The 26681-nt window shown below is 34.1% G+C and overlaps 4 protein-coding genes and 1 long non-coding RNA gene across 8 annotated transcripts in view; 3 read left to right on the forward strand and 2 right to left on the reverse strand.

The window, feature by feature from the left end:
• The window catches only part of Axed (BTB/POZ domain-containing protein axundead), a 40434-nt gene extending 32515 nt beyond the window's left edge, over window positions 1–7919 (forward strand). For all 3 annotated transcript variants that reach the window (XM_072021895.1, XM_072021894.1, XM_072021896.1), the window contains 4 exons: window positions 345–517; window positions 1611–1867; window positions 2552–2946; window positions 5168–7919. In XM_072021895.1, coding sequence (XP_071877996.1) covers window positions 345–517; window positions 1611–1867; window positions 2552–2946; window positions 5168–5389 — 1047 coding nt within the window. In that variant the 3' untranslated portion in view covers window positions 5390–7919. The remainder of the gene's footprint in view (window positions 1–344; window positions 518–1610; window positions 1868–2551; window positions 2947–5167) is intronic.
• LOC139997872 (uncharacterized) lies at window positions 1557–2649 on the reverse strand. The gene is made up of 2 exons (XR_011803136.1): window positions 2521–2649; window positions 1557–1876 (listed from the first exon to the last, which is right to left on the reverse strand). It is a non-coding gene; the product is annotated as an uncharacterized lncRNA (long non-coding RNA).
• Window positions 7920–8546: 627 nt separating the features above from the next.
• LOC139997870 (uncharacterized) lies at window positions 8547–10981 on the forward strand. 2 transcript variants are annotated; one of them, XM_072021897.1, is made up of 3 exons: window positions 8547–9720; window positions 9781–9992; window positions 10800–10981. In XM_072021897.1, the coding sequence occupies exon 1, from the start codon at window positions 8850–8852 to the stop codon at window positions 9603–9605; it is 756 nt and encodes a 251-aa protein (XP_071877998.1). In that variant the 5' UTR covers window positions 8547–8849; the 3' UTR covers window positions 9606–9720; window positions 9781–9992; window positions 10800–10981. The 2 variants fall into 2 exon arrangements, with proteins under 2 accessions (XP_071877998.1, XP_071877999.1); XM_072021898.1 differs by having other exon boundaries at window positions 9786–9992.
• On the forward strand, window positions 10932–12078 carry Vnc (GNAT family N-acetyltransferase vnc). Its single transcript, XM_072021899.1, has one exon. The coding sequence runs from the start codon at window positions 11059–11061 to the stop codon at window positions 11611–11613; it is 555 nt and encodes a 184-aa protein (XP_071878000.1). The 5' UTR covers window positions 10932–11058; the 3' UTR covers window positions 11614–12078.
• Window positions 12079–12104: 26 nt separating this feature from the next.
• The window catches only part of P130cas (Serine_rich_CAS and FAT-like_CAS_C domain-containing protein p130CAS), a 165721-nt gene continuing 151144 nt past the window's right edge, over window positions 12105–26681 (reverse strand). Inside the window, exons 5-9 of the mRNA XM_072021893.1 lie at window positions 25454–25754; window positions 20018–20370; window positions 18729–19021; window positions 16296–16652; window positions 12105–15443 (exon numbers count right to left, since the gene is read on the reverse strand). Coding sequence (XP_071877994.1) covers window positions 15156–15443; window positions 16296–16652; window positions 18729–19021; window positions 20018–20370; window positions 25454–25754 — 1592 coding nt within the window. The 3' untranslated portion in view covers window positions 12105–15155. The remainder of the gene's footprint in view (window positions 15444–16295; window positions 16653–18728; window positions 19022–20017; window positions 20371–25453; window positions 25755–26681) is intronic.

Genomic DNA, 26681 nt, shown 5'->3' on the forward strand with positions numbered 1-26681 from the left:
TACGAAAGAAACGGAACTAGTCAGAAAAATCAAACGCTTATCGCTATCTAATAAATATTATGAAATGTAATAAATATTATGAAATGTAATAAATATTATGAAATATTATGAAATATTATGATATTTAGTAGGTAAAACAAATTTCTATCCAGGTTTCATCTTTTCCACTCTATTCGTAAAAATATAAATTCGCATAAATATACGCATTCTGCTTATCACGCACCTCCTAAATTCATTTCTCCCATTTACGAAACCTGTATTGTTCGCGTGATCCTGAAACACAATGAGAAAAATTTCTTCTCCTCTTTTTAATACCTGGTACTGTATGTGCATATTGCACTTAGGTTGGTCGACCCGGAGACACGTGGACCTACTGCGTAGGACGGCAACGACTTGCCGAGAAGTCGGAATGTTTCCGTGCTATGCTCCTCGGTCCTTTAGCGCCTGCACCGAGCGATCCTCCACCTGTGTTGAGATTACAACACGTGGACAAAAGGGCTTTCGATCATTTACTCAGGTAAACACAGTATCGATAGTTATATTAAAATTGGAAGTTTGTGGAGATACGATTAGTTCGATTATGGTAGAGTTCGTCTAAATTAGAATAAATCGGGGATTTGCATTGTAATTCTAGCGGAAAGGAGGCTGCCGCAGGAATATTTTCTAGCTGCTCGATAAAGAGAAAGAATAGATCTAGCGAGGACAAGCGCATCTGAATTTTGGCGAACAAATATTACATAATATACATTGGAGTTTACACAAGCGTTAGTTGTATTTGATAAATTTGGAAATGCAATATTTTATTTTATATTGTTTGAAATTCTTCGTGACTTTGTAAACGCAATAAAAGAAGAAACATACATAGGAGTAGATGACAAAATTATATCATTTCTTTCATAGCATAGTTATTTTATGTAACTTACAATGGGAGAGGGGGAGGGCTAAAGACAAAAGTGCTGATCTTCCATAAAAATCAATCATTATAAAAATATTTAGAGAAGGATAACCTTTACGACGTTTTAATCAAAATGATAGAAACATAGTAAGATGAATTTGGTAAATAATATCTCTCGTCGTTCAACTTCTTAACTCTCTCTTTTATAAGTAAAAATAAAAATTCTTTTTATTAGAGAATCGAGTATTTTTAGAAAGAATCGCGATGCTATTATGGCAACGTCTCTGTACACATTGACGATACTTGGTACCATCGCTTACTTTTGGATTTTTATTTTAATTACATTCTCATTGATAGTCCGCTGCAAACGAAGAATGATCACAGCTCGACGTCCGAGAAAAAGATGTAGTAGATGTAAATTTCGAAAAAAATTCTCTTAGAACTTGTCAGATCCAAATTAGCCCAAATCTAAGCGAAAGGTATTTGATAAAATAATTTCTCACCTAACAGTGCTAACGATTGATTAGAGATTAGGAAGGGCAGTTTAGGAGACTTTAATATTTTAAAAATTCTTATTGGATAAAAGAGGAGGAGTTGGTGTAAATCTGAACAAACACGGCTGAAAAATATGGTTAAAATCTGTAATTCAATGATACAAACCTTCAGGCAACTGTTTTCTTTCACACAAACTCGAAGTACGTTTATCTTTGTGCAGATACCTTCTCGACGAGACGATCAATTTCCATACTGTGACTATGGCTAAATCAACACTTCATGCGGCTCATCAGTATCTTTGTCCAGGATTAGTACGATTAATCGTTGAGTTTCTCGAAAGGAGCCTAACCCCGATTTCCGTGCTTGAGATCTACGAGGACCTCACTCTTTACGCGAACCAGATAAGCTGGGATCAGAACTGGTCATCCAACTCACCTACAGCTCCTCCGGCTCCCGGTGATGATGCTGCTGAAATAGGTATTGTCACTAAATTACCTTTTTAGACAATTTTTGTTGGACAATCCTTAATTAATATTCCTCGAATAACACGCTCGAATCGCATGATAAAAATTACAACGGAAATTCCATAGTGAAAATAACAATTGGAGTAACACGATAAAAATTCAAGCTAATCTTTAAATTTTTAATTTCGAATCGCATGGAAATTTCTACGATTGTTAAATAATGCTTTAGTCAATATTTTATTATTCTAATAATTTGTTAATAATTGTTTAAATAACTAGGGCAACCAATTAAATCATCAACTTTGAACACTGAAATTCGTGATATTAACCCTGATATAACCGTAATACGCCAAACGAGTGACATTACTGTCACTAATTGAATTAACCATGAAGCCACATTACTAAAACACAACCGACCTATCACACCCACAAAGTAAACACTACCGCTATTGCCACTCCTTGTAATCAACTTATCTTAAAAAATTCCACAAACATCAATTCATGTTAAAAAATATTGCACAGAACCGCAAAACATAATTCCAAAAAACATTAGAAAAATTCTCAAGTTGTCCAGCAAGATGAGAAAAGTTAGCCCATAGAGAGCATACCATTTAACCAATTCTAACATCTACTAAACACCATTTCTTCTTCCTCCACGATTAGAACCTCGATAACTAAAACCTCGTTGAAATCTTAGCCGCAGTCTGTACGCGACTTCTTCTCGCTTGTTTGGACGTGATCGACTCGAATCCGGAGACGGTTTTCTGCCAGGAATACTTTTTATGGTTGAGCTCTACCGAAGTGAAAGAATTGGTGTCTCGAGATAGCCTGAGGTTGACCAAAGAATCGATACTGTTCGAAGCTTTAGACAGATGGGCCATGCTCGAGTGTAGAAGAAACGAAGTCAAACCAACTCCTAGCAATAAGAGAGCCGCACTCTCGGACGATGTTTGGTATAGCGTCCGATATCTTCTTATGACTGACAGAGAGTTCATCGAGGGCCCTATGGCGAGCGGAATCTTTTCTAGCGAAGAGTCGGCTTATATCGTTGCCAGGATTTTGGGACATACGGTAAAACACGAGGAAGAGAAGGTACGTTCGCACCTTTTCGCACTGAACTAGTATATGTCATTGGATCAAATGATATATAATTGTTTGGGTTACATTAACAGCCATTTTCATGTGATAACAATTTTTTATCAAAGTGGTTTTGGGAAAAGATGTTTTGATTTTTTGGGGGATAGAAATAAGATCATACATATGTAATTGATATTTATTTTTACCATATTTAGATACTTAGACATTAATTATTCTAGTCCAAACTGTTTTTGACTACTTGGGATTCGACAATACCTCTTAAGAAGATTGATCATTTTTTCTCCCCCTTCTTTTCTAAATTTCAAAAATTAACACTTTACTTTTTAATTGTCTGTCTATAGCATGTTTAAGTAAATACTACACATATAAAATAAGATTACATATTTGAACATTATATACTCTGATCTAGACTATTTTTGATTATTTATGATCCAACAGTACCTGTTGAGAAGATTAAAATTCTTCTTTCCTTCTTTTCTGTGTTAAATCTCAAAATTTTCATTTTTGGTGATATATTAAACGATAACTGATTGTACATATCATATCTGGTACTAGAAAGAAATTTTATTGTTATAATATGGAATATGATATTTAGACAGAGTAGTGACTAAAATATAATAATTAGGAAATGTCTGATTCAAGTAAAATTAAGTAGAATTTTAAAAATTGTCAATATTTATACACGTATGATATATTACTGTGTTACTGAAGTTTTATACAGTAGAATTGTTTACTAGTACAATTATATACTGCGATTATCTTAATATCACTTTTATTTTCGAGCATTTCTTAATTTTATAAAATACTCCTTTTTCCTACACCATCAGTGATACATATCTTATTTCAATTGTAAGTTTTTTTTTACTATCATGAAGGATGTAATCTATGTAATAATCATGTTTGATAAGAAGTAATTAATATTTCTTGTCCAAACTTGATAGAACTATTTCTGCTCGTTTTTCCACGTTATACGTGTATATTGTTAATTTTCCGCGATTGGATAAGAACTATATCGCTCGAGGTGAAAGTGAAACACACCTTCTTTATCAGACGTTAGTACTTATCTTGTTGCTGAAAACGATGTCCACGATTATTATCAGACAGTACTCTTTTATCTGACCATGGTTTATTGATTTAACAGTGCCCAAATCCCATTTATACCATATTCATTTATCAAATCACCTATTTTAGTTTTCTTCTGTGTAATATACTTTTGTGTAATATACTGGCATCTAAGTGTGATTTTATGTGAATATTTTCTTATCTCTTTGTGCGATATTCGACTAAAAGTCGAGAAGATAAAATAAAGATCTTTGTATATCGAAAAATTTAATAAATACGAAATATTCGATAATAAGTTTCATTTTTGTGACGTATTAACGTATCTATTCGCAAAGTGTAAAATGACGATTAGAAAATATAGGATAAATAACAAACTTGAAGATACGAAACATAATGGCAGATATGAGAGACGTAGAAGAACGGTAAATAGATTTATATTTTCTACGTAAATTTATACCATAATTTTCTTGAACAGTTTGGATAATAATAATTAATGCTAGTGATGCCCAAATATGATTTCCAATAATCTCTAATAATTTTATCTACAAATATATGAATTTCAGAATTTATTTGGGTTATATTTATATCACTTCCTATCATCGGATAAAATGATAAACAAACGTAGCGATTATAAAGGAGCGTTCAGACGACCAACATTACATATTGTTAATACGTTTAAGATTCTCAACATCATCATATGTAAGAGACTCTCCAGGCGATCAATATATATTGTCAATACAATGTTGAGAACTTTAAATATTGGAAATAGTATCGATAATAATATTGATCGTCTGAACGCTACTTTATACAATATTTCACATCATAAAAAGTCACGTTTACTTTGAAGCATGTTGGTACATATAATATTCCATCTCAAGCAATTTATATCTAGATAAATAGACACAAAAAGTTTTATTTTTTCGAAAAATACATGCAACTTTACTTTCAATAATAAAAGTAAAATAAAAGCTTCATTAATAAGATCTAAAATGAAGATTAACTTTCTGTTAAACATGTTGTGTAATTTTAATCTATTCTTTGGAAATGGAATTCAATTGAAAAATATATAACAAGTATAGAATTAATTTATAATTAATTATAAATATAATGTTTATAATAATTATAAAAGGTTTATTATATTCTTTGTCCATAGCTCCGAAATTCCGTAACTGGAACATTACCTAAGCTGATCGGTACTCCAAGGATGGGTACGAGAATGTGCGAGGACCAAAGTTACAAAATATCGAAACCAGGGAAAAAAGAATGCCAAGACAATCGGAAGAATAGGAGAAAGGAATGTGCAAATCAGGGACAGAAGACCTGTGCGAGAATCGGTAATTGTCTCGTGCGAGTTCTCGCCTGTATTTTCGACTGAACGACTTTGAATATGGGGCCAAGACGAAGAGGAATCGATGACATTGACAGATTCTTGAATCTCTCACCGAAAGCTAATTTCTTTCCTACCGTTTTTCGTATCTTTGCAGCATTACGTGAAACTTTTGCGTTAAAATTTTTCAAAGTTTCAATAGTGTTATGATATGACACTGAGTTATGATACTGATTTAGGTACTAAGGATAACAATGTTTTGCGTTTAATCGATATTAACATTCGTCCGCTACATACTGCTGAAAAATACAGTTTATTCTACAGATTTCCTCTCGTTTTCGTGAAGTATCTTTTATTTTATTTTAGTTTCGCAAACAATGGATGTTATACAATGGCAAGAAAGCTGAAAGAGGCTGAAATCTAATTATTATACGTTTGTTAATGTCCCTTTCCGCTAGTTTATAGATACTTTCGGATATAACGTTCCTCCTCGCGAAGTGATATTTTCTGAGGATAGAAAACTGGATTTTAAAGGATTCAAATATTTTTTAATTTTAAATAATCGTTTTGAAGTTTGCATATTTTATTGTCTTCACATTTTTTTATAGAAATATTTACTTGTTGTCTAATCACAGTAAATTTTGATTTTGAGAAAATATTGTAATGAATTTTGTACATTGGAACATTTTTATTGTTTATTTGTATCTACTCTTTCTTATAAAATAATAACAATTATATTATTGCTTTTTAAACAAGTATTTATAAACCTTTTGGCAAAATTGTAAAAGTAACTGACGTAAAGCAAAGCAAAGAAAGGAACTAACTTAAAACTCCTAGCAATGGCTTTGGCAAGTACCATTTTAAAATCTATCAATTTAAAGAGTATTGAAAAGAGATCGATCTTATATATTTTTTAACATCATTTGTTATCTTTGATACAATATTTTACGCGCCCTTTACAAATAAGTTCTCTAAAAATGTTTAAAAAGTATTTGTAGTTTTATCATAACGGAGACTAAAAATTTTATACAGGCTGAGCTACTATTTCTGCTATAATTTCTCATTTTTCTTCTACATTAATTCATATACTGGTATCTTCTAGAATAATAAAGATAGAGGATGCCAGATATTTTTCGTACAAATGCTAGTCAGCCTGTTTAGTATTTTTAGTTTTCCATCGTCGCTATTATCTGTATCCTGTTATACGTTAACGGCTACGTTCGTTGTGTTCATAATTGCTGTTCAGAGTATATAGCGTTCAAATTGTGAGTTAGAGCGTGGAACCATGGCTGGTCCGTGTAAATACGACGTTCAATAACGCAAGCTTCGTTTTTGCAACAATTTTTCTATGCTTTATACCAAATTTTTATAAAAAATAACAGCGATGCATTTTTCATGATCGTCATTACCTTTGAAATTACTGACTTCGAGTGAATCATTACGTGGTTCGAAATCGACAACTCTGAATTGTCCCTTTAACAACGAAGAATTTTGGAGCTTAATTAAAGGGGGAAATCAATTTGGAGTTGGTGCGTTTAACATGTTCGGTTCAAATCTAGGCAGTTGGTTAATTTCTTTGAATGATATCGATTCTTTTCATTCTAAATATCTTAACTATTTATAAAAAGCTTTAAAGAATCTATTATACATTAATAGATAAGTTAAAGAGAGCGTTAAATATGTTATGAAGGATGGAGAAGAAATGATACTGTATTGAAAAACACAATACAATGAAGAAGTTCGGAAATATCTAGAGATACTGTTTTTATCTTTCTTTATATATACATATACAGATCTTGCGTTCACATATCTGAACGCTTAAATAATTTCTTTATTAATTCACTAAATTAATGTTACATACCATATTTTAACAAGTGACCATTCAACGTATATTTGTCTATTGGTAATTAAGTCAATTAATTTCTTATTGCTATAGTTATACCAAGTGTCTAGATTTAAATTGTATATAATATACCATTGTTAACATCGAATTTTATTAATAAAGGCAATGTCGTGTCGTTATAAAAAACACGAGAAAGATGACATTAATGAAACGATGTTTGTCGTTTTCATAGTAATTGTCATATTCGTTTAACGATTACTGCTAGCTAATACCTTTCGCGAGCTAATGTCATAAATGGCCGCTTAGGTGTGTTCTATCGTTACCATTATACGTTAGTCATTAAATTTCGTGTTGCTATTTGATCGGTTAAATTTTATTCGCCGCGACTCGTTGTACTCAAATTACGGTAAGATCAAATGTTACTCTAACGAGTGTCGCTGAGTCTATTGTGTGTTAATGATTATTTAGAAATCGATGGAATATTTCAACCTGATTACTTGTTCGGATTGATTGCATCAAATTGGTTGTAGAAACGAGTAAATTCATTTTGAACCACTATTCGTAGTTGCTTCTTTGAATATACGCATGGTAAATCTTTCAATTTATTTTGTGCGTTTCCCATATAAAGTCTCTGTGAATGCCAAACAAGAAGTATCGAAAGCTGCAAATAAAGCTTGCAAGTGTAATGATAAATTTAGTAAAAATAAAATATACATAAGAACTTTACTACCACTATATTAGTCCTTTTCTTGTAACAAGTTGAACAACTGTAGAAAGATAAATTTCAAATTAGTTAAAAATATGGAACAATTTGAGGTGATAAAATTTATGAATTATATAGAGATAAATTAGAATAAATTTGTAAAGGAAATCGTTAAGAAAATCTAAATATTGAATGTAAAAGGCACAATATTTTTTAATATTATAGTATGTGTAAAATTTAATAAATCATACTTTTTCTTGATAATGGATACTGAACAACAACTTAAGTACAGCTTGGTATATGTATAAAATTGCTTATTGTAGTGGGGAAATAATGTTAACTTTACTTCTTTTACAAAAAAGACATATACTTTCTTATTTTTTCAATTTTCGATGCTTTACTTTTTTACCTAAATGTAAGAAGTACAAAAATGTGAAATATAATACTTATCAAAGACTATGTTCTATAGCAGTTGCACATAGAGTACAAAAAGAAAAGTTTATTACAAAGTTGTTAATATTACAAAATGAATTTCGCAAATATCTTATTATTAAATAATTATATCATAATCTCTGTCCCCATTCATACTTATCTTAAATTTTTAAAATAAATATTACTTTGTTTATTGTTCTAAAAGTTTATATATTCAGTATACGATTTTAAATTCGATACCCACTTTCGAGATATAATGGCGTCGTACATGCAACGCAGTTTAACTACTTAACGTCAATATTGTTATTGTGTTTTTTGAGTGATTAAATATTAGAAATTAACAAAGGGACGATAAACCTATAAGCAAATTGTTGAAGACTATAAAGATCTTATCGATTTTAAATATTTAAGCAAATAACTGTTGAGTGTTTTAACCTATCTCAGTGTGTTAGTGTATCATACATATATCTCATATTCATGATATCCATGTTTGACGTTTCTATTCAGACAATATAAACCTGTGCAAAAAAATGCATACAACTGGAGATTTTGTTTTGCACGGTGGTAGTGCAGAATTTGCAAACAAACAAAAATTATTGTTTGATAAATTGTCAGATGCAGAACAAGAATGTAGCAAAAATAAAATGATTACTGAATCTACAGAATCTACACAGGATATTGACAGCGAATCAAACTATTCTCAAATCCTGAGAGCTGGTCGTAAAAGTCAAACAAGAAGATTTCGTGGTAAAGAGAGTATCTTTAAACGGCCAGAAGGCCCAGCACCACGTGCTATCAGTAGAAACATACCAGACTTTCACAAAAACCCTCATAAGTGGAAGAAATATAGTCTGGATGATGTGTCCAATGATGATATGACTGAGGAAAGTAATACAAGGGCTGCATTATCGTTTTTAAAGGAATTGAAGGCAAGAAGATCAGTGGAAAAAATAGAAGAATCAGAGGGAAAGGACGCAAATGAATCTGATTTGGTTAAGAGGAGTCAACCCAAAATAATGTTTAAATCCAAGAAACAAAAAATATCAAACGCAGAAGTTGAATTTAAGAAACCTGAAAGTAACACAAATGAAACAGACAATACATCAGTTATCATTGAAAATGATGATAAGCCAATCTTTAGGAGTAGTAAAATTATTATGCCAGAATACGTTGTTGGTCAGAAAAAGAAGAAAAAGAATAATAGAGAAATACGTCTTGTGAAAATAGATAGAACAAAACAACTTAAATTAGATCATTTACAAGAACCTGATGAAGAGGAAAATTGAATATATATATAATGTATATCTGACATTAATATTGTAAATTTAATTATAGTTTTCAAGTTTTCTGTATAATGTATTTTGAATATAGGAGTAATAAATATACTGCGCATCTTCTTAGGTATAGAACATTCCATATTTTATAAGGTTTTAACTTTTTTTGCTATGTTATAATAATCAGAACAGGCTCCTAATTTTGAAAAGTGGGAACGAAACCGCTCTGATAGGTTCTTCCGGGAACGATGCGATTGCGCACTAACCATCGCGGGTTTCGACTGTTTCCTATCGGCTTTAGTCGTAGGCTATTCAAAAGTCGCTAATCAATTGCGACTATTTGCGATTTTCACGCGTGTGATGCCGACTAATGTATAAAATACAATCTATCGGACTTTGGTAAGTGATGTAATATATCCTTGAAAGATTACACGTTTCGCTAAATAACAGTGAATAATTTATGTATACAATTGGAGGGGGAAGAATTCATAACCTGTACATATACTATTCCGTCACCGATTCAAAATGGCGTGTTACCATTGAACGAAAAAACGTAGATAAAATCTGTATTTCCTGGTGCTAAATCCGTCGTTCGTGTTTTTATATTTGCTGAATTTAATATTCTTGGTAAGAGAGCAAGAAAGGAAAAGGTTATGACACAGTTCCCGCGTGTGTCATTCTAGGAAGTCCGTTAGTATATTCATAATCGGGGTACGGAATTAATAATGCAGGAAATCGTTCTAGCAGCCTTCTCCGTGATATCGAGTCTACTCATAGTATTTGGCCTGGTAGTTTTGGGTAAGAACGATAGATAGTAACGTTTCGTTATTGCTGTGCTGTACACAGAGTGTTTCGAAACATTGTTATCCGGCCTGTCGAATAGTCGTATAGTCCCAAAGTCGAAGGTATAGTAGGAGAATTTGACTATATATTTAACCTTTATCGTCACGTGTATGTGCAATTTCTACGGCTATTCTACGTTTCGAACAGTTAAAATTTCTTTTGTTTTGTATCTTTCCCCTATAATGTATACTATCGACAAGGTACTTACTGTAGTTATGTCGTACATTGTTTGTTGTGTGAATTATATTTTCATCACACTATGTATTTATATCCAAAATCGAAAGTATTCAAGTGTATCCAAATTCGATTTGTGATTTTTACAGGATCTCTTCTTTACATGCATCTTTTGTCTTTCTTTTTTAGGTTGGTATTTAGTTTGGAAGTTTTTCCTTTCAAGGTTCAGGTTTGTCCGGGAACTATTGGGTGGAATGAGTGAATCCTCTTCTGTAAATGACTTAAAGAATAGTAGATCTCGCATGAAAAAAATTCGCAAAGATTAAGGACACATTTTTATTTTTGAGACAAGAAGATTATTAGAAAGAAAAGGACGTTCAAAAGAAGAAAATTGACCACAGCAAAATTGTATTTCATTTATATATCTATAATATTTTAATTTATCAAAATGTCTATAAATATACGCTGTGCTACGACAGATGATTTATTGAATATACAACATTGTAATTTACAATGCTTGCCAGAAAATTATCAAATGAAATATTATTTATACCATGCTCTTTCGTGGCCACAGTTGAGTTACGTGGCAGAAGATGAAAAAGGCAGGATAGTAGGCTATGTCCTTGCTAAAATGGAAGAAGATTGCGAAGATAATCCACATGGACACATTACTAGTTTGGCAGTAAAAAGGTCACATAGAAGACTTGGTATTGCACAGAAGCTTATGAATCAAGCTTCCAGGGCAATGGTTGAATGTTTTGGTGCAAAATATGTTTCTCTACATGTTCGTAGAAGTAATCGGGCAGCTTTGAATTTATACACAAGCAGTTTGCAATTTGAAGTATCAGAAGTTGAACCAAAATATTATGCTGACGGAGAAGATGCTTATGCAATGAAACGTGATCTTAGTAGCTTTTATTTAGAAAAGAATGCAGCAAAAGAAAAAACAAACAAAGATGGTAATACGCACATACATACTGGCAGATGCTGTGATCGTTCATAGTCAAATTGGGATGTTTACTTATAAGTCGCAACTGATTTTACACATCATTAATACAATACTGTTTGAATTCAAATCAGTATCATACATATGAATATGTATAATATTTTTCATAAATAGATTTCCATGAAAAGTGCACGAAATAATCACGAGTTAAGTATCATGGCTTGAATGTTTGACACATTATCATTATGAAAATTTTGCAGATACTTAGAATATTAGTGTTCATTCGAGCCTTACCTGAGACATATGAAATGTTCTATATACCGCTAAAAAAGGGGTGTACTTGTTAATAATTATACAGCGGGTAGGAGAGAGATGAAAGTAATGTATGTAATGTATGTTCAATGCGGATTGAGTTAAGAAGTTTCTAACAAATGTATCACTGCGTGTAGTTAATTGATATATTGTGTTATTTAAGACCTACAACTCTTAATATAATAATAAAGACGATAAGCAGAGATGACAGTGAAGGTTTTATCACTTTCTACCTGTGTATTCAATTAATCTTTATTGAACCATTGAAACTATAATATACAAGTAACGCGCCAGTATACAAAATTATCACCCAGATTTCACCAAGCAAATTAAGTGCAAGATGATACCAACTTTTTAAAGGAGAACACTTTTTAAATATTTATACTCGTCATTCCATCTTTATATCTGCGTTACGTGAAACAATTTTAATTATCCCTGCTGTTTGTAAATACTTGATGCACTTTCACGAGTATAATTTCATGCTTAAAAATTAATGTTTGACGATTGCACGATTTTTATATATTTCATTCCTTTCTTTGTCACTGCTGCGTTGGTACATTATTGTATTTGTGTATACATTGTAATAGGAATAATTATAATATACATATATATGTATATTATATACATATACATATACATATATATATACTTATGTACACAGTAAATGTCCTTAAAGTAACATAATTGATTCAGTTCGAAGGACACGCTAATCCGAAAGTCATACGTCGATTAATTTTCCAATTTCATAATCGATCGATTATATATATATATATAATTTATGTAAGATTAAATTTAACATAACGGTAATCAATGAATCATCAATATTTAATGTTTAACCGAAAGTCTTCGCTGACAAAGACTCCATTGATAAAACCTTCCATAATCTTAAGAACAGTTTCCGATTGTAATATTGTTCCGGTGTAAAGAAAATTCCAGGTACGATGTACGATCAAACGAAATGACGCGAAACGATAAAGGCAATCGTGTAATCTGTGCGTTTCACATTCTTTTTTTTCTGTTCGATGTAAAGAGAAAAAAAAAAATTCATTTCACTTAATAGTACGTCACGATCAATCGGAATAGGATTTTCAATGAGAATGTGACAAGCACCTATTGATATATCGCCTATGTATAAATTCTAAATATACAGTAAACTCTAACTGCCTGAAAAATGCATTTTATCTTACAAAAACGTTCCACCAATAAATTATAATACAAGTCTCGTAAACGAGGTTCATGTTCACGCGATATGCTCCGATTATATAATCTCTAAAAAATAAACTATAAGCTATATCGTGGTGAATACTCCCTAATCGTAAGTGCCGGATAATCGCCTTAATTTCTTTTCTCTTTTTCGACATTTCGATTTCTCGCACGAACGATCTTCCGTTTTATTTTTCCCCTGTACAAAAGGAGAAAGACTAAAAGGCTGCGTCTCGAAAGGCGGAAAGTAAATACATGTTCTGAATGATACAATCGATCTTAAAGCTGCGACACAAATGTGCGGTTGTCGATTACCTTTCGTAATACCTAAGAATGTAGTTTTTCACGATTAATCGGAGAAAATAATTTGTACAATTTATTAAATTTAAAAACAAATTCAGCGAAATCAGATATAGACGTTGCTGATGTTTTTCATAAATCTATATTATCTTTTAACAAAAGAAGCAGTCCTTCCGATTATAAAAATTTTTTAATCCCTACGCCCTATGCCTCTAAAACTAATTTCTACGATAAGGGAACGATTCGATTGCTATGAAAGTTTTATAATCGGTAGGAGCATCGTCGGCCGATGATAATCGATAAAATGACCGTGTATAAGGCGTATCGTTTCGTACTGTTTTCAAGTTATTGTTTCTGCATCGCTCCTGTAAAGGGAACACGCTTTGTAATCGAATTAGGTTATTGGAATGATTATAAACAGTCTGCAAATCCGATGCATTTTCTTTTTGTTATCATCAGTGTGCGTTTACGTTTGATCGAATAATGCTGCTGGAAGAGCCCGTAAAAAGGCCTGACACGAAAAAGTCGTGACATGGCGGTAAAATGGTATAAAATTCGTTCAAAATTGGCCTCTAAAAAGATAGCGTTCCTTGCGTTCTTCGAATTTGATGTATAAACGTTAATGCCATAAATGTAGCTGTCATAAAGTATTCTCGATTAGAGAAAATTCCTTTCTTGCATCAGTGGCTCTTTCTCGCAGTATATATTAGGCTGTTGCGTTTGTTTCATTTTCTCAATATTTTTAGTCTCCTTTCATTTCAATCCAATTAATATTTTCGTCGCAGTATTATCTATTGTAAATATGCGTCCAAATGAAAATGTTTCATATTTTAATAGAGTTTTTTCTTCGCATGATACACACCTAGGACGATGATTAATACGCTGGCAACGACAACTGCGTATCAAGTTCGAAATGATCCTCGTTTTCAAGCAAACAATACATCCACGTCTCGAGAATTATTTCGAACACGTTCTACACGTCGCTTAATTGATTCCACACCTCTAGCTAATGAACGACACGGTTACATGGTTTCCTAGAAAAGTCTACGTTCTCTATATTCTCGAGTACATTACAAATATACGCTCGTCTCGAAGGAGCTTTTCCCTTACGTTCTATATACCTGTGGCTTTGGCAGTTGCGTATCTCTAAGTAACGATAGGCCTCGAGAATTCTTTATTGCGTTCAAGAGGGAAGGATGTCGTTTCTAGTCGGGCGAAAAAGCAAGTTGGCGTTTCCTCTCTGGTCCAAATTCATTTTCTCGTCGATTAAACGATCAGAAATTCGCGTATCTACGATCTACTTTGCTATCATCCGAGCCAAAAGACGAATTTCTTTTGTTCATAGCTGTTCGTTAAAACGAATCTATCAATCAATAATCATATAATTTTCATCATCATTTATTTCATTTACTTCGAATTTCTCTTCGTCGTTAAAATCTCTACGTTTGACCGGACGATTAAGCATCGCGATATTCTAACAGATGAGCTGCTCGTTTCTATTAAATCGGCAGTGAATACACGCTACGACATACATCTTTATTTTGCTTCTTCCAATCGATCCTACTGTCGCATTACGTTTCTAGCGAACAGAAACTGTTTGATCATTAGGATTGTCGAAAACAATCCAAGGAACTTGATGGAGGCGTCGTGAATTTCACGTAACGTGACTTCTTCCTCGAAAGAAAAATAACAAATAGTTCTCAGCTCGCGTGTATCCAAGATATCTCTTCTTTTTCTCCTTTACCCTCTTTCGTGTCAGAGATTAGGATCTGATCTTTGGATGCTCAAGGCTGTTGCGCAGCGTGAATCATGGCGACCTTCAAGTCCTTGGCCAAGTGAGAGACGTCCACCACGCTGTCGACCATCTCCTGAACGGCGGATACGCTTGGGAAGAATTGTGCCGCCTGTTTTGTCTTCGACACGGTCTGACCCAGAGCCTCGTTTAGAGCGTTCGCGCACTGTAGAACGCGTGTTCTCACGTCGTTCCTCGTCACGTTTCTGTGCACCGTGTCACCGATGTGCACCAGTCTATGAGCACTCAGCACCACGAACTTTCCATGCGCTAGGAACACCTGCTTTTAAAAGATAGAAAACGTTTCTGTTAATTTAATTTTATCACTTGACTTCTTTTCTCGGTCATAACTTTTCTTGATTTTTTCAATCATAGGTTTTCTTTTCCCTTGTCTCGTTTAATATCAATGAAACAATGCTATCCAAAGAATTAGCGAATAGCCTATGTTGGTAAAATATTTATCCTCTTTAAAATATGTAATTATCAAAGAACTCTACTGTATTGTATTCTTTCTACATATAAATAGTAATCAATTAATTAATTAAGTCAAAAGATAAGACAAGGTGATGAGCTAGGTGGAATTGAAATTTCTAAAAGATATGTACGTAGGTATGTATGTAAGATCTAACCGGAGCCTACATACCTTTAAACAAACGTGTAACATATTTTTATCCGCTGTTTCATCGCTATTTATTTTCTCGTACTCTCTTGAACCTAACTTCCAATTTTATCGTTCATCGATTTCAAATTGAAATATACGCACAATTAAAACTACAATATTTTATAATAGAAAGAAATTCTACTTTCCCTACTACAAAAATTCTTCGAATTAAAAATTATTTTTATTTTATCATATTCTTAAATCTGACTTTTCATTTCGTTATCCCTTATCACCAATTAATCCTGCTCTATCCCGTAAAATGGAACCTTTCAACGCTCCTACCTCTCCACAATCTCTTCGAATTTTAAATTCTAACTTGAGATACCCTCTTAATCAAAATACTCCGAATACTGTAAAGTCATCTCAGTGATAATACTCCACGAGGCCTTATTTTTCCATGGCATATTTTCATGGCTCATGGTTCGTCCGAAGGACAATGGCCATTTAGATTTCCAGGTTTACGGTACTCGCCTTTGGTGGTTGGTTATGCTCGACCGTCTGCATGAAGGCGTCAATGGCGTGAGTCAGGTGATTGCCATGTGTGATCACCTGGGCGGCATAGAAAGCCAGCAATTGTTTGTCGTTGGGATCCATGGGTGTCGGTGTCGTGGGTGGCATTTGAATCGTGGCATTGTCCGACTCGGACACCAGGAGATCGTAATTACTACGTAGTTCCTGTGGCAGCGTTGCCCTCACTTCCTCGCGTTGCTTCGCGACTACCTCCCTCGAGTCAAGATTTACGTAATCGTAATCCTCGCCGGCGCCGCTGTTGTTGCTACTACCGGTCGAAATGATCGACGACCGTTTGAACAGCAGGGTCGAGTTGCCCTGTTTTAGACAAATTTTACAGTTTCGATTATTTTAAGGAATTCGATTACGAGCTCGGGTTGTTTAGGGATGAGAAACGATGATAAGACTGTACGTGTGATTTAAAAGTAGGTGGAATTATTTTGTACGATGAAACGTAGGATTCTATCATTGGAATATGATGGGAAAAATAATTGTTGTTGCGATGAAATTGAAATCGGAGAAGATGCTGTTAGAAGAAAAGGGGAAGGAATTTGGTTACTGGGCATTTCCGTGGAATGTCGGTAAATTGTCAGTGTATGTGTGTTGTGGGAAACAATATTTGATGATAATATGTTCTCTACCAAGTAAATTAATAAGTTTATTATAAAAATAGAATAACAAATTGATAAGAAATGGGAAGATCTCATAATTGACAAATAGCGTAGCATTGAAGGTTGTATAAAAAGAAACGAAAAATATCAATAAATTTACACGATAGTAGTCAATTAATTGCAACAATTTTAGTTCATACAAGAAACTGATGATTTATTAATTTAATTCATCGGTGTCATTCTGTGTTAACTTAAAGAAGAACGATTATATAAAATTACTTTAAATTAAAAATATCACTGTGATTAATTTACATAGTCAATAAAGATGCATCGAAATAATAAAGAGAAAGGGATGATCAATACCATAACCAGTTCACCCGCAAACCACATAAACAACGCAGAAAACAATCCCTCTATAAACTATGTTAACATAATAAATTCAGTTGTCATTACCACGTTTCTCTAAAAGATTGCTATAAATCGTTCTGCTCCTCGACTAACTCGCCTCTTCATCTTTTATTAGGTTGTCCGGAAAGTTTCTTTCGTTTTATGAGGAAGTAATAGACGCACAACGTTTTTGTTTTATATTATTTTGCCGAATTACGTACGATCCATTTTGTTCTGTTAAGATAAACATCGCGACGTTTCACAGACTTGGTTTCACGTTTGTACACAAGGTGTACTGTTGTAAAAAACAAAAAGAACAAAACGAAAGAAAGATACTTTTCGGACAACCTAATACATACACTCGAAAATAATTGAAATTTTTGCTGCTACCAGATAGAACTCGTAAGATTTGAAGAATTTAAATTTATAAAGAAGAAATCTTTTAGTTTTCTTCTAATCTTCTAATCTTTTAGTTAGTAGTAAGAAATTTTTTATGAACGCGTAAATAATGCGTTTTTATGTTTAGAAAAATACAGAATTTTCTATTGAGACTTGGTCTCATCAATCAAACGAAAGATCGTACGAATTCAAGTTTCTAAGGGAAACTCTAAAGAGAAAGCGTAAGTCAATGTTTTGAGAATTTAGATATAACGTAGTTCAACTCTTAAAAATGTTATTCCTTCAGATTTAGAATCAAGTTACAAGCGTTACTTTCTCCGCGATATTTTTCATGACTTAGAAAAATATAATAAATATTGTAATAATAATAGACGCTATATTATGAAAAATACCAATGGACCGTCATACACCACTATGATCCTCAGTCTTCATCATACTTTCCCCGGTGGTACTAGAGAAATCTTGAATTTCCTTACGCGTCTATGAAAAGATGAGAACGGTGTCGGCGTATCGTACGATTAACAACAAGAGAAAGATGTTACATAAACAAGGTTCGTAAATTCCTTGTAAGAAATATACGCAAATCATAAACGACTGGTTCCTCGTTTGATTCTACATGGAAACGATGTGAATTTTGTATTCACGAGAACGGACGACGCTTCGAACAAGAACCTCGGTAAACATGACCAATCGATCGAACGACGATCCAGTCATTTATAATTTCGCTATTCTTGTTAGAAGTTTGTAATAAAGCGTTTACAACCCTCTCTTTATACAACATCATTTTCTTATTTTCAATCATACGATATACACCGACATCGTTTGGCGAGACAAAACTGAAACAACCTGCGTACGACGTATCGAACCAATTATACCAGTTAATCAATTAAACGCTCAAATGGCTAATCCTGCGTGCTATCTCGCGTCGCGAGTGTCTTCTTTTTTCCCGATTCCACCAACCAGAGAGAACGTAATTTCGTTTCTACTCGATGCTCACCTGAATGAAACTGGCGACCTGACGAACGTCTTCCGTGAGTGCCTGAGCGCACGCGATCAGCTGATCGAGTGGATCCGGTTGCACCGGCGGCAACAGGGAGGAAGGTGGCCCGTTTGTAGGTGTCGGGGTATCACCAACCCCGCGACACAGTTTACCCGCGTCCCATTCCATCGCGTCCAGTTCGGACGCGGCTTCCTGCACGAGCTTGTCAGAGTCGCGGAGAGCCTTGACCAGGGGTCGTAGCTTCGAGGCCAACCCTTTGTCCGGTGCTTTGCCCGCATTCCCCAGCGTGCCTACGCAAGAATACAAAAATTATGTGTGTAGAGAAATCACGGCAAGTCTCTTGGGAGAATCTTTTCCGGCGTGGCTTCGTTGATTCGACGCGGACCAATTCTTCCACGTCGACAGCCACTCCGCCTCGAGATTCGCTCCGCTCTTCGTGAAACTAATTCGAGCATGGGGAAAGGAATTTTTCGTCGTCGTCAATGCGTGCATCATGGATTTGCGGCGGTCGATGGGTTTGAAAGATGTTGATCGTAATTGCGATTGTTGCGTGGGCGATGATGATGTTGAGACGATGTTAAGATTGCAGACTGGTACTACAATAGTTGTACATAATGTGATTTATTACTTGAAAGTAGGTCGAACCTACTATTTCAGAACTGAAGGCTATCGAAGTGTTATCACTTTCTACGCGTCGTCCGTGTTTGTTTTCAGTCGATTAGAAATATCCTGTTAGCCTGTGCAGTCCCAAACGTTTAAACATACCTTGAACAATTGACAAACTCTAGATAGAATGTTTCAACTATTCGCTTCGTGTGTTTCATATATTTTGTATACTTTGTATATTTCTTCAAAGGTACATGCAAGACTGTATGTTTCATATTCGTATCTTATGTCCATTATACCGGAGACTGTATTCCTCGAACCATTTGTTAATCTAATTTACTAAACCATTTAGTTAAACAAAAATTAAATGAAAGAAAAATTAATAGAAAGTTGAAATTAATAGAAGTACAATTCTCCTATTCTTCCTTAGATTCTGATAATAATATGAAAATTCAAAATCGATACGTATATATACAATGGAGTGTACATAATGAGAACAAACTCCCGTGAGAGACCTAACGAATGAATGGATCTGATTAAGAATTAAGACAATGACTTTCAGATTTTCAATTCACGTCGAAGGAGAACCGATGGTATATCTTCCTTGTGTCAAACAAATAATAACGAATTTATAAAAATTCCGTACAATATGTCTATAGGTTCAGCAAAGTGAGAATTACCTTCGGCAAATTCAGCCAGATCGTGCAAAGACGTTCTAAGCCTGAGCGCAGCAAGCCTAAGATCCATTAGGGTGGCGTCTAATCGTTGAGGCGTTCTCCATGTGGGGCTCACGAAGCCGAGTAACCTGGCTATCGCTGCGGATGCCTCGCTCTGCAGCCTTTGTAGACCTTCCAAAGCGGAGTCCAACTCCAGGGGAAGCTCCTTGCTAACTGGAACGTCGTAGATCTGCTGCATTTGCGGCGGAGGTGGAGGTGTCGGTGTTTTCGGCACGGGCGTGTTGTGTCGGGACGGTAAAGAGGATGCTGGAAGACGCGATCGAGGTACATCGTAATCCTGAGCAGCCAGGCTGGATCTGAAACGAGGCAAACGTTTTGTCAGTGTAATCCGTGTCTACAGTCTTCGTTCGTAAATACGATTCAGCAGTATAAATTATGATTCGTTCGCTAATTAGAACTTGGACATTACGATTATTGAGATGTGTATAATTTTATGCGCTAGACTAGATTGGCCGCGTAATAGTGACACACGTATGTGAATATGAGTGTGCGGAAGTATATGTGTGCGCGGCGTCTCGAAAAACAGATGAACGTAACTGTTCCGTTGGTAGTTTGGTGTGGAAGATGACGAGGCAAAGAAAGTGCTGAGACGCGTGCAAATGTATATCGACGAAGATCCTGCACATCATTTATTAAATAAATCTAAAATTATTTTAATATGAATTCTACGTGTAACTTTAGCGTTACTTTACTATTATTTCAGCAATTAAGATCCACAATTCTCAACAACGATAGATCTTTCATAGATCTTGGACGAAACGTGATACACTGGAATCTCGATTAACAGGATGTGAATTAATGAAACGATCGATCAATGGGCTGGTCTTCCTTAAAAAATATCGTAAAGCGGGAAAAAAGAAGCGAAAGAAATTGTCACATTCTGTTCTGTTTAATATTAATACAATGAATCCGTTTATGATATCGATATTTATAAAATAACTCGGAATAAATGATGTTTCTTGCATGAAAACAGAGTTATTCGATTATCGGATCAGCGAGTGTCATAATTGGTTTGGATAATCCAAGTTCCAGCGTAATTAACCTTCTACGGGAGAAATTAAAGTTCTTAATAGGTTCCTAACGATTTTTCAAGAACATATCCAATCTTTGCTGTAAATATACGCAAGTGTTTGAAGATTCGAATTGAAACGTCGAAGGAAACAAGCTTGTTATTAGTTTCGTTTCGCTGTAATTAACTTTAATTCGTTATTAAAAGTTTATCGAATCAAATTTCAGCAAAGTTTCCCGAGTTTTAACTAGACGCGTAGATTTTCCATCAGCGTAGCGAGTTTCTATAACTTTTCATTGAGCGTAATTTCTATCATTTGCGGAGACAAAACAAAACGTTTTTAAAATCGTTATATTCAATACGATAGTGTGGAAAGAATTTATACCTACGATAAAATTTCAGATTTTAGGATCGTTTTCAATTCTTAACCAACCGTTGTACGATAAATTCCTCGCAAAACATTTTACGCTAATGCAACACCGTGTGTATTCGTTCGAGCGTAAAATTTCTTGTCTCTGTTTTGTCGGCCGCTGTTCTAATTTCTCACAGAAACAAAGAAAAAGAACCAGTCTGAATTTTATCGCTGAAAACCTAGCCATTTCAAGAGCCATCTAAAGCGTATTTCCATTTGGTTTCAACTCGTTTCAGTTTCCTATTCATTTAGCCATTAGGAGCCACACTCCCATGGAGTACTATTAATCAGTGGCAACGAAAGGCATGTAGAATAGGAATAATAGTTCCAAAGGAATAGTTCCAGAAGTAAGAAACCTGTTATCCTAAGTACTTTGCTATTAGGCTATTAAGTGATTAAATACAATTGATGTTATTAGTAGAGTCGAACTATTTCTTTGGAGCGATTACGAAAGTTGGAAGAAATAAAAAAGTAAAACCTTTTCATGGAACAATGACAGAACTATAGTTATGTAAAAAAGAAAGAAAAAAGAAAGAAAAAGGTAACGAGAAAGTTATTTCCGCTAGAATATTAATTTTAGGTCACAGAGTTTTATTTTTCTGACTTCTTTTATTACTAGATACTATTAATTAAGAGCAATATTTATTGTTGACAGTTTACAGCCAGAAATTATAATTATATCTGTTTAAACAATCTGGCATTGTTCTTAACAAAGGGCAATTTGTAAAATTTGTTTCTATATTTCTATAATCCAAGGGTGGATAAAAAGGGATTAATCGTCTTAAATTTGAACTTTTTAGTAAGACAAATTTCAGTAGTGGTAAATTAGTTCCTTAAAGATATGGTTTATTTGTTACATGATCTATTACGAAAGAAATAATTTTCATAATAGAATCCAAGTCCTAGACCGGTTAAAGTCTCGCTGAATTTATCAAAAAGATAATTTTCCGCTGATAAAAATCGATTTAAGCTATCTGGAAACCAACGATCACTGATCTGGCAGAAAAGTTTGAGAACAGTGAAAAAATTGAGGAACGGTATACGAGTTTTAAAAAAATATTGCGTATTGGAGCCAATATGAAAAACGATATTAGTGCAAACCATTTATGTACATAAAAAGTTGTTATTAGACAACGAACGCGTAACACAGGCGTATTTCGCTATAATTATTTAAATATTTTCAATATACTGATAAATTTTTATACATCATTAGCATATGTATATCATTCTATACTGAACGATTAACAAAATTTTATTTTTATTTCCATTCCCTCTAAATATAACGTCTAGGTCTTTTACTTCGAATATTTCACATATTTCCTCGCACGTTATACGCGTTCTGCATATTTTTACACATTTCAGTTTCCCATAAATGCATAAACATTACACAGTACGTATTATATCGCTTGAAAACGATCGATGTCTTTTCTTTTTTTTCTCCATTCTGTACAGGTGCCAAAGCGTGTAGAGTAAAATTTTTTCGACTAAAAGAAAAAACAAAAAAAAAAGTACATTCTAACTGAAAATCGTAAAGGAGACTATGACGAGCGTCATTCTATTCTTTTTCCTGAACCGTAAATGGAACCGATTTCTCCGAAACTGCAGTAGGAATGACCGCTGTTGGCACCGGTCCGGTATTTAAGCTCGAGCTTCTCGAAATAAATCACTTCCTAGCAGCTGTATGTCTCGTTACGCTAGCGAACGTATAAAGTTCAACGTACTCGATGTTGATGCCTCGGCATAGTCATCAGATAGCTGTCGTAACGAAAAGGAAATGCTAAAACCTGGTTTAACGAAATACTAAAACTTCAAAAGCTCGAAAGGGATACGGTTTAATTTAAGGTGCGCGTTCCATTAGAATGGATTAGCTACGAGCAAAGAATTTTAGGGTTTCTGAACGTTGTTCACGGTTATGCGAAGAAGTAAAATGCTAAATATAAAGATAATGGCTCGTGTCTGCTACTCACTGTTGAAACCTGTACAATGTACATAAGTTTTCTTTATTTAGACTTGTAGCGAATGTTTATGTTTGCACAGTTTCTGATGATATTTCTAATCTAACGATGATTCTCCGTTATTTATAAATTATAATTAACGATTATATTCCATATTCTCGTCATTTTGATATTTTTTAATTCATAACGAATTTAAAGGAAAATTGTGTTTCTATTAGAAGATAGACGATTCTGCTCGGATTATTTATTTATTTTCGATATATTGATAAGTCTTTGTGGCATATAAATTATATTATTGTCATATACGTTGAAGGAACACGAAACTTGATTTTTATTTCTATTCAGTTGCAAAAGAACGTTATTTTTTATCTAGAATCGGTCAAAGAATTCCAGATAGAGTGAGATTTTTGAAATATTTCGGTGAATTCTTTTCATTCGAGATCGTGTATCGAATAACATACGCTAGGAAAACTAAACAGAACTTTAATCGACAGAGCATACAAATTAAAATTCACGCTTATTAAACAACGACATTTTTTCCAAGCGAGGGAAACGTATTGGAAATTTAATTTTCTTTCTGAGCAAGAGGTCTTTTCCTGCCAATTTCTGTTTCGCTCTGCGATATAGAAACAAGCGCGTTTAAAGTTCAAAGAAATCTCTGCGTTCCAAAAATGGTAGAAATTTATGCAAAGATGAATCTCAACTTCGTTAAAACATTATGTTTTAATTAAAAATTATTTTAACCGTTGTAACTTCGTATTTATCAACGTTAGCGCGTTATAATTATTCTCGCCCGCTGAATCACACAATTATGCGTTTAATTTGTTTTAAACAACGAAGCAGATAATCCCCATTGATTTTAGTTTTATTTAAATGCAAATTTTCCTGCAATTATTAGCTGAAACAGTGATTTTAATGACAAATAACAGAGTGAAAAGAGAGGAAATAGGGTCAATTTCGTATTAAGGAACACTTTTCGGAGGAACACTTATTTTCTAATAATAAATATCGCGTTAATTTACTGTTATATCAAGCTAGACTACGTTGATTAAATGTTTTTTCATTTTCTCGCGCAGAATTAATAGCAGCAGAATTTAATTAGATATCTTTTAATATTCTACGAGCTCAAAAAGGCTTATTACTCTCTTTTATAGAAGAGATAGGAAAAGAATAAAAAGAAGAATATTAAAATAACCAGTCTCTAACATTTTATATATATGTCACCATGTAGTAAAATACTCCTTGTCTTTCAAATATGCAAGCCATTGTAATCTAACAACTTACTAACCAATTATTAACTAATCTGCAAATGTGTATTTATTTTTAATAAAACTAACTTTAAGCTTTATTGCATTATGTTTCCCTTGCAAGTACATAGAAATACACGCATTTCTATTACTCAGAATTGATTAAAAAAAAAAAAAAAAAGTTAAAAGTGACATATCCAACCCAAACAGATACAGATTCTTTTTAATTTAGCTGACTATTTTATCCAATGAAGAAATTTCATGAATTCCAGTTACGATTACGATATCATGAATCCATATTGTCTTACAAAAGATATTATTATGCATCTGTTTTCGTTCTCGCTAGATTTCTACTATAGAAAAACTTCAATTATTTTTTCCTATCCACAAATAGATGAAAAATCTGCGTGACAACGGATTAACCGAAACATCGCCTTAACAAACGATCCTTCTAAATCTCCGATCAGACGTACATCCCATTGAACAACAACGAAACGAAAGATCTTGCAAAAGATATCGTGCATCTATCGCTAAGCTTTTACTATTAAAAAACAACATTAAAATAAAAATGACCACACCTCAATGGAGTGATCCTTACTGATAACTAGAAGAAAAATTCCTTCCTGAGGAGTTAACCGAGTCATCGTTTACCAAACGATCGCTCTATACTATCTATCAGACGCTAATCCTGTTAGCCAGCGATAAAATAAAAGATCCGCTTGTCTAGCCATCGTATATCCTCTAGAGATCACGTACCGATTCGATCCGCTGAGGGATCCATCGTTGGTGAGGCTGGAGGCCGAGCTGCTAGGGGTAAGGGGTTGCAACGGTCTGGGCACGTCGTAGCAATCGAGAGGCGTCACGCCGGATCCTCCAGAGCAGTTGGAATTCGGTGTGCAGGAGGTAGGTGGCCTGGGGATGTCGTAGCACGAGGGTGCCGGACTTGGACTGCTCGCTGGCGATGGAATCACGGGGACAGCTCGTGGTGGCACGTCGTAACATTCGCTCGCGTCGCCACCGTTGTCCACGGAACTTCTGCTGCCAGTTGTGTATCGTCCTGCACACGCATATTCGCCAGAAAATTAATTTCAAGACAAAATAAATAGCGAAATGTTGAGAACTTGGTTTTGCGATTGTAACGCATTTATGTCTAAGTCTGAACGATTTCGGTTCGATGTAGCCTTCACACGCAGACGTTTCCTATACTCGTTTCAGTTTCAGATTTTCGTATTACAGCGCCAAGATGCTTCTAAACGAGATTTCCATCTGTCAGTAGAAATTCGTATTTGAGGTTTGACGTTTATAGGAAATCTTCCCTTCAGATCAGATGTTCGTGACGAAAGATCGCGAAGCAGCGTTGCTCCGTACTCGTCGGTCTATTCTTATTGTTGTACATTTGTAACTTTTGTATACAGCGATGTGTTTATTTATTAGGGAAAGTTCTTATAGCAAATTCATAAATTTTGGAATTCATTTTTCTCGAAAACGTGGCTTCAAAAGCGAAAAAATGTTATTCTATATTTACAATTTCTTAGTACGTGTACAGCGATCTTTGTTGGTCTAATTGTTCGTTTCTATGCAAGAAATTAGCCAAGTTCACGTATACTTGACGAGACTCGAGACTCGAGAAAAGAAAGGATTTTCAGTTTTCAGGGATTAATGCAGGTTTTCACTCACGGACGTGTATATCCTCTCTATAATCGACTTATTTCCTTATACAAACGGTACAAGGAAATTTATTTCCATATTCTCTGTAGTCTTTTTATACTTCACACAACGAAATTACCTCCAATAGCTGTATACCTGTATACTTATACACCTGCATAATTAACAGTGACCTGAAACGATCAATGCGCGTATTTCCAAACCTCTTGCAAGACGAAAGAAAAAGTGAAAAAACGTCATAAATATCGAAACTTCCGATTATCTGATCTAAACTGCAATAAATAACTAATACCAATAGCAATAAAAATAATACTAAATA

Source organism: Bombus fervidus, chromosome 2 (assembly GCF_041682495.2).
Source record: "Bombus fervidus isolate BK054 chromosome 2, iyBomFerv1, whole genome shotgun sequence".
NCBI classification, from domain to species: domain Eukaryota; kingdom Metazoa; phylum Arthropoda; class Insecta; order Hymenoptera; family Apidae; genus Bombus; species Bombus fervidus.